The sequence below is a fragment of the Sarcophilus harrisii genome, chromosome 2 (assembly GCF_902635505.1).
Source record: "Sarcophilus harrisii chromosome 2, mSarHar1.11, whole genome shotgun sequence".
In the NCBI taxonomy this organism is placed as follows: Eukaryota; Metazoa; Chordata; class Mammalia; order Dasyuromorphia; family Dasyuridae; genus Sarcophilus; species Sarcophilus harrisii.
Genome location: NC_045427.1, coordinates 56,487,456 through 56,503,305, shown reverse-complemented (window position 1 = coordinate 56,503,305; position 15,850 = coordinate 56,487,456). Strand labels below are relative to the sequence as shown.

At 46.8% G+C, this 15,850-nt stretch overlaps 1 protein-coding gene across 2 annotated transcripts; it reads left to right on the top strand.

Moving 5' to 3' along the window:
- Positions 1 to 6,226: 6,226 nt before the first annotated feature.
- On the top strand, positions 6,227 to 9,110 carry C2H16orf86 (chromosome 2 C16orf86 homolog). Of its 2 annotated transcripts, none has more exons than XM_031950263.1 (5): positions 6,227 to 6,465; positions 7,156 to 7,319; positions 7,784 to 7,986; positions 8,172 to 8,348; positions 8,577 to 9,110. In XM_031950263.1, the coding sequence occupies exons 1-5, from the start codon at positions 6,415 to 6,417 to the stop codon at positions 8,759 to 8,761; spliced, it is 780 nt and encodes a 259-aa protein (XP_031806123.1). In that variant the 5' UTR covers positions 6,227 to 6,414; the 3' UTR covers positions 8,762 to 9,110. The 2 variants fall into 2 exon arrangements, with proteins under 2 accessions (XP_031806123.1, XP_031806122.1); XM_031950262.1 differs by lacking the exon at positions 6,227 to 6,465 and adding an exon at positions 6,719 to 6,875.
- Positions 9,111 to 15,850: the final 6,740 nt, after the last annotated feature.

Genomic DNA, 15,850 nt, shown 5'->3' with positions numbered 1-15,850 from the left:
GGACATCCATTCAGTTTCAGTTTCTAGCCACTACAAAAGGGCTGCCACAAACATTACGTGCACATACAGGTCCCTTTCCCTTCTTTATAATCTCTTTGGGATGTAAGCCCAATAGTAACACTGCTGGATCAAAGGGTATGCACAGTTTGATAACTTTTTGAGCATAGTTCCAAACTGTTCTCCAGAATGGTTGGATTCGTTCACAACTCCACCAACAATGCATCAATGTCCCAGTTTTCCCCATCCCCTCAACAATCATCATTATTTTTCCTGTCATCTTAGCCAATCTGACAGGTGTGTGAGTGAGTATCTTAGAGTTGTCTTAATTTGCATTTCTCTGATTAATAATGACTTGGAGCATCTTTTCATATGACTAGAAATAGTTTCAATTTCTTCATCTGAGAATTGTCTGTTCATATCACTTTGACCATTTTCAATTGGAGAATGGCTTGATTTTTATAAATTAGAGTTAATTCTCTATATATTTTGGAAATGAGGCCTTTATCAGAACCTTTGACTGTAAAAATATTTTCCCAGTTTATTGCTTCCCTTCTAATCTTGTCTGCATTAGTTTTGTTTATACAAAAACTTTTCAGTTTGGTATAGTGGCAATTTTCTATTTTGTGATCAGTAATGATCTCTACTTCTGCTTTGGTCATAAATTCCTTCCCCTTCCACAGGTCTGTTTCTCACTGTTCTGACTCTCCAGCCCTCTAGGCTTGAATTTCCATTTGGCTGCTCTGACCCCCCCCCCTTTAATTAATTCTGGCCCCTCCTTAATTCTAGGCTTTTCTAATTACCTGTGTGGTTATTTGCATGTTGCTCCCCCCTTAAACTAGTAATTTCTGGAGAGCGGGGATGTATCCCAGCATCTGGCCCGGTGCAGGGAGCCATGGTTACTGAATGACGGTCTGTGTCCCCCCCTTCCCGTTGTGCAGCGCAGTGATTCAGGGCCAGGGATCTGGGCGCTCTCCGACCACGTATTTCCCCAACTCTGCTCCTGAATGGCAACTCTCAGGGAGAGTCTAAGGAGTCTCCTGGGGGTTTTACCCACCGGGGGTGGCCCCAGCGTCAGTTGCTGTGAATCTAGGGCGGTCAGTGTCGGATTTCGGCTGACATGTCCATACCCAAAATGATCAATCAGTGACCGTTAAGCACCTACTACGCACCAGGCACGATGTCAAGCAGTAGGGATACAAAAAAGAGGCAAAAGACAGTCCCTGCCCACGAAGTATGGAGGGGAGAAGGGGAGAGAACCACATGCTGTTAGTGACTCTCAGCCATGTCCTTTGTTTAGCTTTGCTGAGAGCATAAGAACGTACTTGCAATGATCTGATATAACTGGGGAGGCACAGGGAGGGAAGGCCTCTCTCCCTGGGCATTAAGAACCTTCCCTTAAAAGGGACCCCCATGTGCAAAAATGTCTGTGGCAGCCCTGTTTGTATTGGCAAAAAACTGGAAACGGAGTGGATGCCCATCAGTCGGAGAACGGCTGAATAAATTGTGGTATATGAATGTTATGGAATATGACTGTTCTATAAGAAATGGCCAGCAGGATGGTTTCAGAGAAGCCTGGAGGGACTTACATGAACTGACGCTAAGTGAAGTGAGCAGAACTAGGAGATCATTGTACATGACAACAAGAAGATTATACAATGATCAATCATGATGGACATGGCTCTCTTCAACACTGAGACAATTCAGGCCAGTTGCAATGGTTAGTGATGGAGAGCCATCTGCACCCAGAGAGGGGACTGCAGGAACTGAATGCGGATCATAAGATTGTATTTTCACTCTTTTGTTGTTTGCTTGCATTTTATTTTCTTTCTCATTTTTTCCCTTGTGGATCTGATTTTTCTTGTGCAGCATATTTGTGGAAATATGTATAGAAGAATTGTACATGTTTAACTTAGACTGGATTATTTGCCATCTAGGGGAAGAGGTGGGGAGGAGGGAAAAAAATTGGAGCACAAGGTTTTATAAGAGCAAATGTTGAAAATTATTCATGTCTATATTTTGAAAATAAAAAGCTTTAATTTAAAAAAAAAAAACTTCCTTTACAGTTTATATGCTTTGCTCCAGAAACCTGGCCAGTTCCCTGAGTAAAAACAGTCAATGTTGAGGAATGAATAAACTATTCTCCTTGGCAAGACTCTTGAGACAGAAGCACCCCACATCTGGAAGGTTGCTCTGCGTGATGGGTCATATATCAAACAAAAATACTTGGCATATTGCCTTCTTTGTTTTCAGTAATAATAATAATCCCATAGTAGGAGAGAAACTTTGGAATCTCATTTATGAAGGGCTATTTTGCCTGGGACCCTGAAGACTATGAAGGAGATACCCCAGCCAAGAAACTCAGGTGTTGGTCCTTCCTGAGAGTGGTGATGCTACATGTTGTTTGTTTCTTATACTGTTTTTAGTGGTATAATAGTGATCACTGAGTTTGTTGACTGATTGTGTATTACTTTTATGTTATAAGTTTCCTATTCCTCTGTCTTGTTTGAACCAAAGTTCTGAGCAATAATAAACTGGTATTCACCTCTCCCTTTTAAGTCTCCACCTGTTGACTGCAAATTCTGATCCTAGATTAACTTTACATATACAAATATATAGAGAAGCAAAACTCTATAGAGGATAAATGGGAAATTATCAGAGGGAAAGTGACTAGGAGTTGGGCAAAGCTAGGTAAAAAATGGGATTTTAAATGCAACTTAAAAGAAATTGGAGAGAATCTTCCGGGTATGAGGGTTGGTTGGCTGTTGTCTTTCGTACTTGAAGAGGACCAAAATGACATCACTATATTAGTCAAGTTACAGTGTGTCTGACTGTGGGTTGATCAGATCAATAAGAGCTAGGAGTGCTCTGCCTATCAACATTTGGAGTGCACTCATTCACTTTGTGTATCTCGAGTTTCTTCTGAGCTAATTCAATTCTGTTTTGCTCCTAGAGCACAGCACCTTCTCTGCTGAGGGCACAACATGCTGGGCAGTCCTGTGCCAGTGCCCTCCATGTCATTCAGTCAACTCTAAAGTTCTTGAGAGACCTTGAGAGCGTCCTCGTATCGCTCTCTGACCTCCTTGTGAGGGTTTGCTCTGGGCAAGTTCTCCACAAAACAGTCTTTTTAGGCAAGCGTACATTTGGCCAGCCCAGTGGAATTGCGCTCTCTGCAGTAGAATTAGAACTCTCGGCAGTTTAGTTCAAGAAAGGAGCTCAGTGTCTGGTATCTTTCTTACCTGCCAGGTGATCTTCAGTTCTTCCTGAGACAATTCAAATGGAAGCGATTCCATTTGCTGCTAAAAACCCTCCAGGTTTCACAAAGATACAACAATGAGATCAGCACAAGGGCTCTGCAGACCTTCTGTTTGGTAGTCAGTCTACTATCTCTCCCCTACCACTATTTCCCTGGGGATCTCCCAAACACGAGATAGCTCCGGCAACGCATGTATCAATCTCATTATCAACGTGGACATGCCTGGAAATATATTGCCAGGGTAAGAGAAATTATCCACAGAATTCAAAACGTCTCCATTTGCTGTAACCGAAGGTTTCACATATGGATGATATAGTGCTGACTAATAGAGAATCTTTGTTTTCTTGGTGGTCATTGTTGGCCAAAATTAGCACAAGCAGAGGAAAATGGACCCACACTTTCTTGTATCTCAGCTTCAGAGGCTGCACTGAGTGTCCAATCATCTGCAAACAAACACTCCCTCCACTTTAGTTTTGGCTTGTAGCCTTTTCAGGTTGGAAAGCTGGCTGGCTTTGATGCCCTGTTCACCCTCATTCAAGATGTTTGACGACATGACTTAAAATAGCATACTAAAAAGTATGGGAGCAAGCACATTGTTTCACTTATTACTAGGAAAGCTCCAGAGCATCGCCCATTAGCCAGAAGCAATCATGCTGTCATGAAATGGATGGGCAACACTGATGAGCTTTTCTGGACAGCCAAATTTTGATATAATTTTCCATAAAGGTGAATGACTGACAGTACCCAAGGCCTTAGTCAGATCTACAAGTGTTACATACAGGCTCTGTTCTGCTCCTGGCATTTCTCCGGAAGTTTTTGGGCAAGAAACACCATGTCCACTATTCCTCAGCCCTTCTGAAGCCACACTGGCTCTCAGGTAGTTGATCCTCTTCCAGGTGAAGGATTAGCCTTTTAAGGAGCTCTCTGGAGAGAATCTCGCCTGCAATGACTATTGCTGATAATGACTAAGCCAGAATCCCCTGTGATTAACACAGAACAATCTATTTCCTTTACCTTTTTAGAGATGGACAATGGAGGCATCCTTGAACTCCTGAGGAATAACCTCCTCTTGCCACGTAACCCAGAAAATTTCAGTCAGCTTTTGTATGAGCAATGGGACCCTCTAACCATGTAAATCTCAGCTGGAATATAATCAGCATCATGTGCTTCGCTACACAAAAGGAGTCTAATGACATTCAAAACCTCTTTTTCACAGTTCCAATGCTCTTGTGATGAAGAGAGCCATCTACACCCAGAGAGAGGATTGTGGGAACTGAGTGTGGATCACAACACAGCATTTTCAATCTTTTTGTTGTTTTTGCTTGAATTTTGTTTTCTTTCTCATTTTTTCCTTTTTGATTTTTCTTGTGCAGCAAGATAATTGTATATATATATATTATTTAACATATATTTTTAACATGTTTAACATATATTGGATTACTTGTCATGTAGGGGAAGAGGTGAGGGCAAGGGAGGAAAATTAGAAACACAAGGTTTTGCAAGAGTCTATGGTGAAAAATTATCCATGCATATGTTTTGAAAATAAAAAGTTTTTAATAAAAAAAGACTCTTCTTCAGTTGGAACTTCAGCTAGGGAATGATTGACTTTTATTTGAGATAAACAGTCAATGGCTTTAGCATTTGTTGATGATGGTCTATTAAGAACACTCTGAAGTGTTCAGCCCATCTCTCTAGGACAGCCAGAGAGAATGCCCAGAGCCAAGAGATGGAGGGATAGTTCATGGAACAGCCAGAGAGCCAATGTTATTGGATGGAAGAAATGATGAGCAAGGATGTCCAAATCTCAAAGGTTAATAGAAAAAGAAGCACTTTACTCCTACATGCTGCTTTGCCGATGCTGTTCTTTCTTCTTACCTCCATTCTCTTCCCCAGCCTCCTGTCTCCCCTAAAGTATACTTTCCTGGCATTCTCTAAAAGGTATAAGAATCTCCACAATCAGAAACAGATTTCTGAGAAGGAAAGAAGATCATTCTCAGCAACACTCTCAGACCATCTCTCTCCTCCCCAAATTACCCTTCCTTTGGGCCCTGGTTAAATTATAACTGGAGAACAGATAAGGGATTCTGGTGGAAACACCCTGCCTTAGGCCCCAGTTATAAAGACAGAAAAGGAAACCGTCCCCAGTCTTCAAGGAATTTAAATTCCTTTTTTTTTTTTTTTTGGCAACAAGTACATAGAAAATTAAATACTAAATGGATATACAAAGCAGATTCAAAGTACTCAGAAAATTAAATACTAAGTGGACAGATAAAGCAGATTCAAAGTAATTTCCAGAGGGAGAGGGAACCAGCAGGTTAGGTTTCCTGTCAGCAGTAGCATCGAGGGGCTGAGCTTTGAGGGAAGCTAGGGATTCTTGGCAGACTAAAGGAGGGAGGCCGTTTTGGACAAGAGGCATCAACCGCGCTGGCTGGTGGCGCACTCAGAGGGGCAAGTGTCCTAACGTGATCTTCACCAATCGTCCCCCATTCTCTCTTCCCTCCACCAACAAACCAGTCAAGGCCCATCTCCTCCAGACAGCTTTCCCTAACTCCTTTGAGCCCAATCTAGAGACCAGGGCTCTCCCTCCAGCAAGTGCTTTGTTCCTGCCCTATCCTTTTCACGTTATATCATTTATGTACAAGGTCCAGCACAGAAGTACATTCATGTCTGGGCTAAGCTCTGGCTTATAAAGAAAACAAAACTCACTCCCTGCTCGAGACCAGGAGCCACTGCGCGAACGACGGTGAACAAGGTATTTTCTGAATAAGGCGGGGTGCTCCCGGGCAGTAAGGGGGTGAGGAAAGGCTTCTCGCAAAAAGTGACAGACGCACTTAGCGGAGACTGGAGGGACATTGGGGGGGGGGGGGATGAGTCCTGGGAGGCAGTCAGAGAAAACGCCGGGAGTCGGGGGGTGGGCCAGCGTGAAGGACAGCAGAGGCCGCTGTCCCCGGGCCTCTGGAGGGAGCCCAGGTGCCAGGGTTTGAAGGCTTTTAAAAGCCAAATGCAGGATTTCATGTTTGATCCCGGAGGCCGCAGGGAACTGCTCCCATTCGCTAAGCAGGGGCTGCCCTTTAGGAAAAGCGATTTGAAGGGCGAGCGAGCGGGGCAGCAGCAGGAGACAAGGAGACTCGCCAGAATCTCCTGTGACGGTTCAGGCACAGATGCGCGTGCCTGGGGGAGGGCCCGCAGAGCCCGCGCCTAGAGCCAGGAAGGTAACCTGCCCTCCGACGCCCGCAGCCTGAGCCCGGCCTGACCGGCCCCCGCCGGCCCCCGCTCCCGGGTCGGCGCTCAGCGCTCGCCGTGGGAGGCGTGAATGCGCTCGTTCTCCGGCGGCGGGGGCGGCGGGGGCGGCGGCGGGGGCCCGCCGCCAGACTGTCAGGAGCCCCACCCCCACTCCGCCCGGCCCCGCCCGGGCCCTCCCTGCGCCCACCATTAGAACTCCCGGCTCTCACGCCCCCCCCCCCGCGAGCGCAGGGCGGGCCGCCGCGTCCCGGGTTCCGAGGGAGGAGCGTCTCCGCCGCGCTTGCCCGGGGCCATGGCCACGGCGGGGCCGGGGAGGCGGCAGGGGAACCCGGCGGCGCCGGGAGAGGCTCCGGAGAGCCCCGCGGGCCCGGGCGCAGAGGTGACAGCGGTGGGGGGGAGTGACAGTGCCGCGTGACGGGCAGAGCAGGGGTAAGCGGCCCGGGAGGGAGGCTCGGCGTGGGGGAGGCGGCGGAAGGGGACCGCCCGCAGGGAGGGGCTGAGGCCGCTCGGGAGTGCGGGGGGAGGGAGCGGGCCCCCAGGCGAACGGACGAGACCGGGCCGCCCGCTCGGCCTCCGCAGTCCCAGTAACGGCCCGGGCCGGCGACAGGAGAAGGGGCTGGGGGCCACCCGCCCCGGCCCGAGACCTCGGTGACCCGCAGGGGGAAGAGCGCCAGGCTGGGTCGGGACTGGAGCCGGAGCCCGAGCCCGAGCTGGAGGAGGAGCTGGCAAAGGATGAGGAGCAGTTGGAGCCGCGGGGTCCCCGCCCCCCGCCGCTGGTCCCGCCCTTGCGGGCCAGCCACGGGCTCAAGAGGAAGCCGGCCAAGTGAGGGGGCGAGGGCCGGGAGGCTGCCCGGACGCCCCTCCGCGGACCGCCGGGCTGCGGGGAAGGGCGGGCCTGGCCCCGGGCACTGCCCCCGCCGGGCGGGACCGAGCGGAGCCGGCGGAGGAGGGCGGGCCGGGACCTTGTCCCCGGAGGAGCGGGCTGGGGGCCAGAAGAAGACAGGGAGAGTGCCAGTGGCTTGTAACCGGGCAAACACGGCCGCGGAGTTCTAGGTCCAGGGGCAAACGGGCCGCCGGGGTCGGGAGAGGGGACGCCACGCGTCCTCACTCCCTCGGGCGTTCTGGGGATTTCCAGGGAAGGCGGCGGAGTCCGGCCCAGCGGCAGCCCCTCCCCCCTGCCCCCAGCCCCAGCCCCCCCCGTGATCGGGGCTCGCCCGCGCGGCGGATGCCCCTGGGAGAGCCGCCCATCCAGTACTGCCCTGTTCCTTCCCTCCCGCGCCGTCCCAGGGTGGAGGCCGAGCTGCTCCTGCAGCACGCGGATTTGAGAAGGCCGCCCTTGAGAAGGGAAGACTCGGATGGGGCACAAGGAGAGCCCTCCCCGCCGGCCAAGCAGCACAAAAAGGCCAAGAAGCGCAAGAGCCTCGGCGCGCCCCCGCCTCTGGCTGCTGCCCCCGCGGTGCCCACCCCGGCGGAAACCCTCGGGCTGGAGCGTGAGTGGCGGGGGGGGCCCCCCGGGGGGGGGGGGGGGGGGGGGGGGGTCTGTGGGGGGGGAGGGGGCTCTGTGGCTGCGGGACCTCCCCCCCCTCCCCCCGGCCCCTCATGCCCCCGGAGGCGGGGACGGGTCCGTGCGGGGCGCCGGCCTTCGCTCAGAGGCGCGACCTGTGGGCCCTTGCAGGGAAAGCCCAGCGCCTGAGGCCTTTGTATCAGTACATCAACTACAGCAACCCGGAGCTGAACCAGGCTGGGGACGGAGAAGCCGAGATGGAGGTGGAGCTGGGCTTGGCCCCAGAGCAGCCTCCGGGAGGCCCGGAGGAGGCCGGCGTGGAGAGGCCACAGGCCTCGCCCCTAGGAGGTCAGTGTTGCCCGGAAGTGGAGCCCCCGCAGGGCGGGCCGGGGGGCTTCCTTCCCTGCTCCTCCCCCGGGCTGAGGCCCCGCCACCTCGATGACGGCTCTGGGAAAGGCGCTGGCGGGGTTCTGGCCCCAGAGACCAGATCAGATTCTGTCGGGGATCTGGGGTTGGGGGGCGCCGAACCAAGACCCTCCTCCACGTAGTCTTTCCTCCCTTCTCTCCGGGCTGAAGCGATCCCCTCGGTGCTGGCTCCCTTTGCCGAGGAGGGAGTTGAAGAGCCTGTGCCCGTCCTAAGCTTCGCCCCGAGCAGCCAGCTGAAGGCCGAGGTGGACAAGTCGACCCAGGTGGACATCGACAAGATGCTGAGCGTGTGTGCGGCCCACCTCGTTCCCCCGCTGTCCCCCCAGTACAAGTGACGGGACCGCCGCTGCCTGGCTGGCTCAGGCCCGGGCCCCCTGCTGCCCAAGAGGCCCGGGGAGGGGGCACTTCACTGGTACTTTTGGCCAGAAGGGCCTCCTTTCTGTACCTAAATACCCCTCTGCCCCCTTCTCGGCTTGGCGGCGTTACTGGGTGAATGCTTTCTGAAGCTTCCGGGCAACAAACACTTGTAGCAATTTTTGGCCTGCCCGTGTTTATTGCCTGTGGGATGCGCTTCCCTGAGGAGAACCAGGGGAAGTGGGAGCTGCCTAAATACTACATCTTTCCCCCTTGGACTCATCTTAGAAAGAAAATTGAAGTTCAAGAATAAAAAGTTGTTTAAGTTTCTTTCTGTGCAGCCACCATTGGATTTGATTGTGATAGTTCACATTTCTGTTGCTCTTTAGGGGTTACAAAGCAAGCCAACTTTACGCTAATGTTAAACCTAAGGTAAGGAGGACCTGATTTAAATCCAGTTTTGCCTGAGCCCAAGCTGAGCTTCTTGTATAGGAGGAATGTTTATTTTGGACTGGAAAATCTGGGTTTGAATTTAGCCTCATATTAGTGAGACCCTGAAGGAGTCACTTAATCGTGGCTTGGTTTTCATACCTGTCAAAAGGAGATTAAAAAATAGTCCATGCTTTGAGATCAAATGAGAAGGTGGTTTGTAAACCTTAAAGTGCTTTATCAATATAAACTATTATTATTGTTACTGTTCTGCCACACTGCTCTTGCTCTTTGGGGATTAGGCCAGTCAGTTTTAGCAAGCTGCTTGTGTTTCTAAGAACCCTTTCTACTAAGTGATGGTTCTTCCTCTCCTCCGCTCCCATCCCTAATGTATCCTCAGGATGAATCAGTTTGGATTTTCCAGGGAGAAATTAGTCCTAAAAGTTAGTCTGAGCAATATTCTTTTGAGGGGTTCAGCCCTGTGCTTTAGTCATGGAGGACTCCTAATATGGAAACTTCCACTCTTGGTAGAGATTGGATACTTATTTATAATTGAAAAGTGTTGGAGAATTGCCTGGGGAACTGGCAAGTTAATTAATACCTTGCACATGATCACAAATCTAGTTTAGTCAGAGTTGGGTCATGAACCAAGGCTGGTCTTCCATCCACTATATCAGAACAATATAATTGTGCTAATTGGGATTCTCTTGTACCTTCATCAAACCCAGGAGGAAGGAAAGCACTGAACTTGGAATCTGATCGTTGGACTTTTCAAATTGAATAGAATTTGATAACTAGAAGGCCACCTTGCTGACCCATAAAGGAATGGTGTACCCTACAATAAAGTTATAGCCTTTGCCTGAAAACCTCCAAGAAGAAGGGTCCTCTCTTTCCCTAGACAACCCAAATCACTTCTTTTGACAGCTCCCACTGGTAGGAAATGCTGTTTTGTTTTTCTGGTCTGGCCTAAATCAATCCCAAATTTCTCAACTGATCAATGGCCAAATAGCCTTTTTGCAACTTCCATCTGTTGTATTGTTCTACTTCTGCTTTCTGGAACCAGATGGAACAAGCCTGATTCCTCTTCTTCAGATATCTGAAGACAGCTGCCATATCTTCCCTGAGCCTTCCATTCTCAAGGCTAAACACACTCAATTCTTTCAGTTGATTCTCTTAAGACATGGACATCAACAGCTTGCTTTCCTTTCTCTGGAAACCATCCAACTCATCAGTGCCTTTGTAAACCGCTGTTTTGTAAACCGGCCAGAACTGCACATAATTCCAAATAACCAGCCCCACTTAGACTTGAGAAGTTGATTTTTCTTTTTTTTTTGGCACCTTTAAGATTTTCATTTTTTCCTAATGAATTTTATCTTAATAGATTTGATGAAATGTTCTGGCCTAGCAAGAACTTTTTAGATCCTGATACAGTTTTCCAGTACATTTGTGACCCCTCCCAACTTGCTATCACCTGAAAATGTTATACGTGTAGGCCTTTATCCATTCAGAAATGCTGACCTACCAGGAGTAAGGACATGTTCCTTTGATATTCCTGCTATACTGACAATGGATCAATAACTGTTCTTTGAATCTAGCTGATTTTGAATTTTATTATCTGTCTCTCCAGGTCACCAGATCTAGGGTCAAATCTTAGCTCCCCAATTTACCAGTTATGGAAATGTGAGCAAATTGCCTCACATTTCTGGTCCTTAAACAGTCAGTTGTTAAACATCACATATCTACTCTGTGACAGGACAATATTCTTGACAAGAAAATCCTAAATTGGGTCACAAAGAATCAGGACTGAAAAGATGGAACAACAACAAATGTGCTAGGCCCCATACTAAGTGGTGGAAGTATAAAGAAAAGAGAGAAACAGTCCTGGTCCTTAAGGAGCTTACGGGATAATGGAGACAATTGTAACCAATTATGCCCAAACAAGCTATATACAGGCTAAATTGGAAATAATTGACAGGAAAGCCATTAATATTGAGGGAAATTGGAAAAGGCTTCCAGGAGAAGGTGGGATTCTAGCTGGGACCTGAAGAAAGCCAGGAAAGCCAGGAGGCAGAAACTAAGAGGGAGAGCATTCCCAGCAGGAAGACAGCCAGTAAAAATGTCATCGGGAGATGAAGAGTCTTATGCAAAGAATAACGAGGAACCCAGTGTCATCAGGGTATGTGAAGAGTTGTAAGGAGTGAAAAGACTGGAAAGATGACGGGGGAGGGTATGGAGAGCTCCGAGTGCCAGAGGATTTTATATTGAGTCTTGGACATGATAGAAAACTACTAAAGTTCATTCAGTAGGGGAGGGAAACAGACCTGTGCTTTAGGAAGCTCATTGGGATAGCTGAGTGGAAGCTGAATTGTAGTGGAAAGAGATTTAAGGCAACAGACCCAGCATCAGGCTATTGTAATAGTCCAGGTGAGGGCCTGTACTAGGGTAAATACAATGACGTTAGAGAGAAAAAAGTACATGAGAGACAGCTGGCAAGTAAAATCGACAGGTCTTGGCAACATATGGAATATGGAGGTGGTATCCTCCACAGTAAGAGATTCTGGAAGGAGTGAAGGTTTCCAGTCTGGGAGGAAGAAAGAAAGAAGGATCCTGATGATGCTTACTAGCAATCTGGTAGTGTCTTGGATATAGACTGAGCGAATCTGAAAGGAAGAGAAGTTACTGAGAGAAGCAGAGGGGAGAGCCTGGAAGTGGCAGTGGGGAGTCGGGAGGATTCCAACTTCTCCACCCCCACAAGTGATGGGCTGGTGCTAGAGAGGAATGAGCCCAAGTACAATCAGTGCTGGCAAGGTGGCCGGTGAGATTAGCCTCTGTCAGGAGGGAGGCAGGTATCCGTGGAGACCAGACGATGAAATAGGATGGAAGGAAAAGATGTGAGATGAAAGCAAGTTTGTTACCTGTTGGGGAGGATGGGTTCAAGAGAGCACCATAGAAAAATAGGTAGCTTTTGAGATTGACATTGGAAGGCAGATTAGAAGAAATAGAAATGAGATTGAGCAGTAGAGATGGGCTGGGGGAAGGGCATTTTATGATGAGGGGCGCAGGATCATGGGGGGATGGAGACGGTATGACCAAATGGGAATTTTTTAATAACTACTGAATCAGTTCAGGTAGGTTATAAAGATCCCTAAGATATGGCCTTGGGGTAGGATCCTCTCTTGGTCTTAGTTTGTTCAGTTTGATCCCAAAAGACACAACTAGAGAAAAAGAACCAGTACAAGTTGCAAAGAGGCCACTTACATCATTTGGTCACTATCTGTTGGGAAGTTTGTGATCAATTAAGCTAAATCAGGAAAAAAAAAAGTTCTTCCTACTAATAAGAGCTATCCAGAAGTGAAATGGGCTACCTGGAGAAGTAGATTTCCCTTTCTTTGAGAGGAGGGTAGATGGCCATTTGTTAGGGGATTTCTTTCTCATCTGGCTTAGTCAGAGAATCAAAATAAGAAAAAATACCCTTCTTATAATGAGGAATTTAGTGTTCAGTCATTTTCCAATGGTGTCTAATATTTGATCTCATTGTGATCCCATAGGGATTTTCTTGGTAAAGGTACGACAAAGTGGTTTGCCATTTCCTTCTCCAGATCATTTTACAGATGACAAAACTGAAGCAAACAGGGTAAAGTGACTTGCCCAGGGTCACACAACTACTGTCTGAGGCGAGATTTGAACTCAGGGAAGAGCAGTCTTCCTATCCACTTGGACACCTAATTGCCCTTACCTCATCTGTTAAACAGACCACATAATGGTAGTACCTAAGCTGTGAGAATCACATGGTAAAAGTACCATTTGCTGTCTCCAAGAGACTCAAAATTCCACTCCAGAGAATTAAAAAAAAAAAAAAAAAAAAAAACAAACTCAAGAAGGGATCTTACACATTATCTGTTATTTACTAACAGATTATAAAGGAAGAAACAGAAGTACAGAGAGGACCAGTACTTGGGTTTCCTGACACTCAGATCAGTATTCTTTATCCTATGGTCTTCCATCTTTATGGTCTTCTGGAATAAACTCCAGCTGGGGAGGAAAAGTTGCAGTGAGATGTAATGGAGAGAACACTCAAGTTGCAGCAAGAAGCTCTGTAGTCAAATGTTGATGAGCTCTGCTGCTCGTTTTCTCAGGGAGAAAAGGTGTTCAATCAGATTTTCTGCAAGATCTTTTCTTTTAGGTCTGTCTTTTTACCCAAGCACATTTATGTTACTGTCTGTCTTCAAAGAAATAAATTAATTCTAATTCCTGACACTGGGGTTATTATAGTAAAAAAAAAAAATTCTCTTTTTGGAACAATTTCAGAGGGGGCGAATGCCATTTGTTCTCAACTAATCTTTATTTGAGTGACATGAAAAGTTTTGCCCTTTAAAAAATCAATTCCCTACAAGATAAATGGCTAAGTAATATAGTTTTTAAAGATATTGTAAAGTAAAAATGTGTTCAAAATTACTAGTAATAAGATAATTGCATATCAAAACAACTCTGAGGTTTTACTTCACACCATCCAAATGGATAAAGAAAAATGGTAGAATGGATAAAAATGAAAAGGGCTATGGGAAGATGAGATATGATGATACACCATCAGAGATGTGAAATGATTTGACTATTCTGGATTTCGACTATCTCTGAATTATGCAGGAAAAGTGGTCAAGCTGCCTACGCCTTCCAACCTAGCAATCCCAAGATTGGGCCTAAATTCCAAGGAAATTCAAGGCAGAAACAAAAGTACAATATATGCCAAAATATTCATAGCAGCTCTCTTTGTAAAAGCAAAGAATTGGAAATAAAGTGGGCACCCATTATTTGGATGATGAAGAAAAAAGTTATGAGTGTGATGGATTATTATTGTGCAGAAAGAAGTGACAAATATGGCCTCATGTTTGAAAAAAAACTATAAACTGATGCAATAAGCCAAACTAACAGAATAATATAAAAATCACTAAAAGGAATCAAATGAGAAATGAAAAAATGAATATTTCAGAGAAGAGATTTTAAACAGAAATGTAAAAGACTGAAACGTGCTTCCTTTCTCACCACAGAGATGTGGGGGATCATTAGGACAGAATATTACATATATCACCACCAAGGTTTTATGTTTTTGTTTGTTTTAAAGGAAGGTTCACTGAAGAAGCTTGAAAACAGATCTCGTAATGCACAGCAACGATGTAATTGCACCTTTCTCCAGTAGGCGTCACTCTGTGACAAGGTCCAAGCCCACAGCAGCTAATCTGTAATCTGTAATCTCTTTGTGTCTGGAGAGCAAATGCTCTACTGTATCTCTCATGTTTTGGCTAAATTAGGTTCTTTTTCCAAGAACTAAAGGTTGAAGGCAAAAGGCAGAATCAATTTACTTCCTCTATTTCACTCAGAAGTATTAAAGACCCTTTCCCCAACGGCAGATAGATGCAGCTGCTGCCATTTGATGCAAAGTGCTCTGGATTTGGAGACAGCTTCCTTCCTTCCTGACTACCTAAAAGCTCTTTAGCAAATGGACTTCTTTTCTGTGAGCTTAACTCTCTGACTCTAGTTTTCTCTTATTTTGTAAAATAAAAGGTTCTCAGGGCCTTGGGATTTAAAGGTCAAAGGGATGGAACCCAGAGATAATTGAGTCGACTACCTTCTACTGGGTAGAAATAGATAATCTGGATATTGTAGACAAAAGATGGATCTGGAATAAAATGTTCCTGTTCATTTCAGGGTTGAAAGTAAAAAACACAGATTAGGTAGAAAGGCAGAAAGGAGATTCAATATATTTTCAGATGTTGAATCAGGGCTTAAAGTAATGTGGCAGTGTGAAGTGTTGGAATTAGAAGTAGAGGGTTTGAGTTGGAATCCCAGCTCTGCTACTCGCTGGTTGTATGACTCTGGTAAAGTTGCCCTAGCTTGACTCAGTTTCTTTATCTGTAAAATAAATTTTGATCCAGATGATCTCTAAGTTAGCTCTCACCTCTGGGGCGACATTCGGTACTGCACAAATCAACAGACGGCTTCATACTCTGGAAAGGATGGTCTCTCAGCTTGAAGAAAGGAATTTGTTTTTTCTCTCTCCTACCACCCTTCTTCTCACATGGCAATTTCATCACCTCCCATGAGTTTAATGATCATCTCTGCAAGATCTCAGTTCCATATATCCAGTCTTAACCTCTCCCAACTGCTCATGCCGTATTCCCTAATATGGAGGGATCTTCAAACTCTGTGCTAGACCCCCTTTTCTTCCCTCTCTATACTGTTTCACTTGGTGAAATCATCAGCTCCCATAGTTTCAATGATGACTTCAATGGTGGATGATTTTCAAATCTATTAGTTCAGTCTCAATCCTTCTTCTGCCTTCCAGTCTCATACCTCCAATTGCCTTTTAGATATCTACAACTGGATGTCCTGAAGATAGTTTAAATTCAATTAAGTCTAAAATTGAGCTCATTATCTTTCCTTCAAAGTCCTTTCTTAATAACTTTCCTATTCCTGTGGAGGATACCACTAGCCTCTCAGATCCCCAGGCTTGAGACCTGGGTGTCTTCTCAACTCCTCACGATCTCATGCTTCACATCTAATCAATGGTCAAGTCTTTTTTGTTCCACTTTTGAAAACTCCCTTTGGTATAACCCCTCTCCTCTGACCACCAAGGGTGGGGCCCC

Excerpts from the sequence above, each read along its gene's own strand:
- C2H16orf86 (XM_031950262.1), top strand. The coding sequence starts at position 6,789 with ATGGCCACGGCGGGGCCGGGGAGGCGGCAGGGGAACCCGGCGGCGCCG. Across the intron at positions 7,320-7,783 it reads CTCAAGAGGAAGCCGGCCAA|GGTGGAGGCCGAGCTGCTCC; the intron begins GTGAGGGGGCGA and ends GCGCCGTCCCAG. Across the intron at positions 7,987-8,171 it reads GGAAACCCTCGGGCTGGAGC|GGAAAGCCCAGCGCCTGAGG; the intron begins GTGAGTGGCGGG and ends GGGCCCTTGCAG.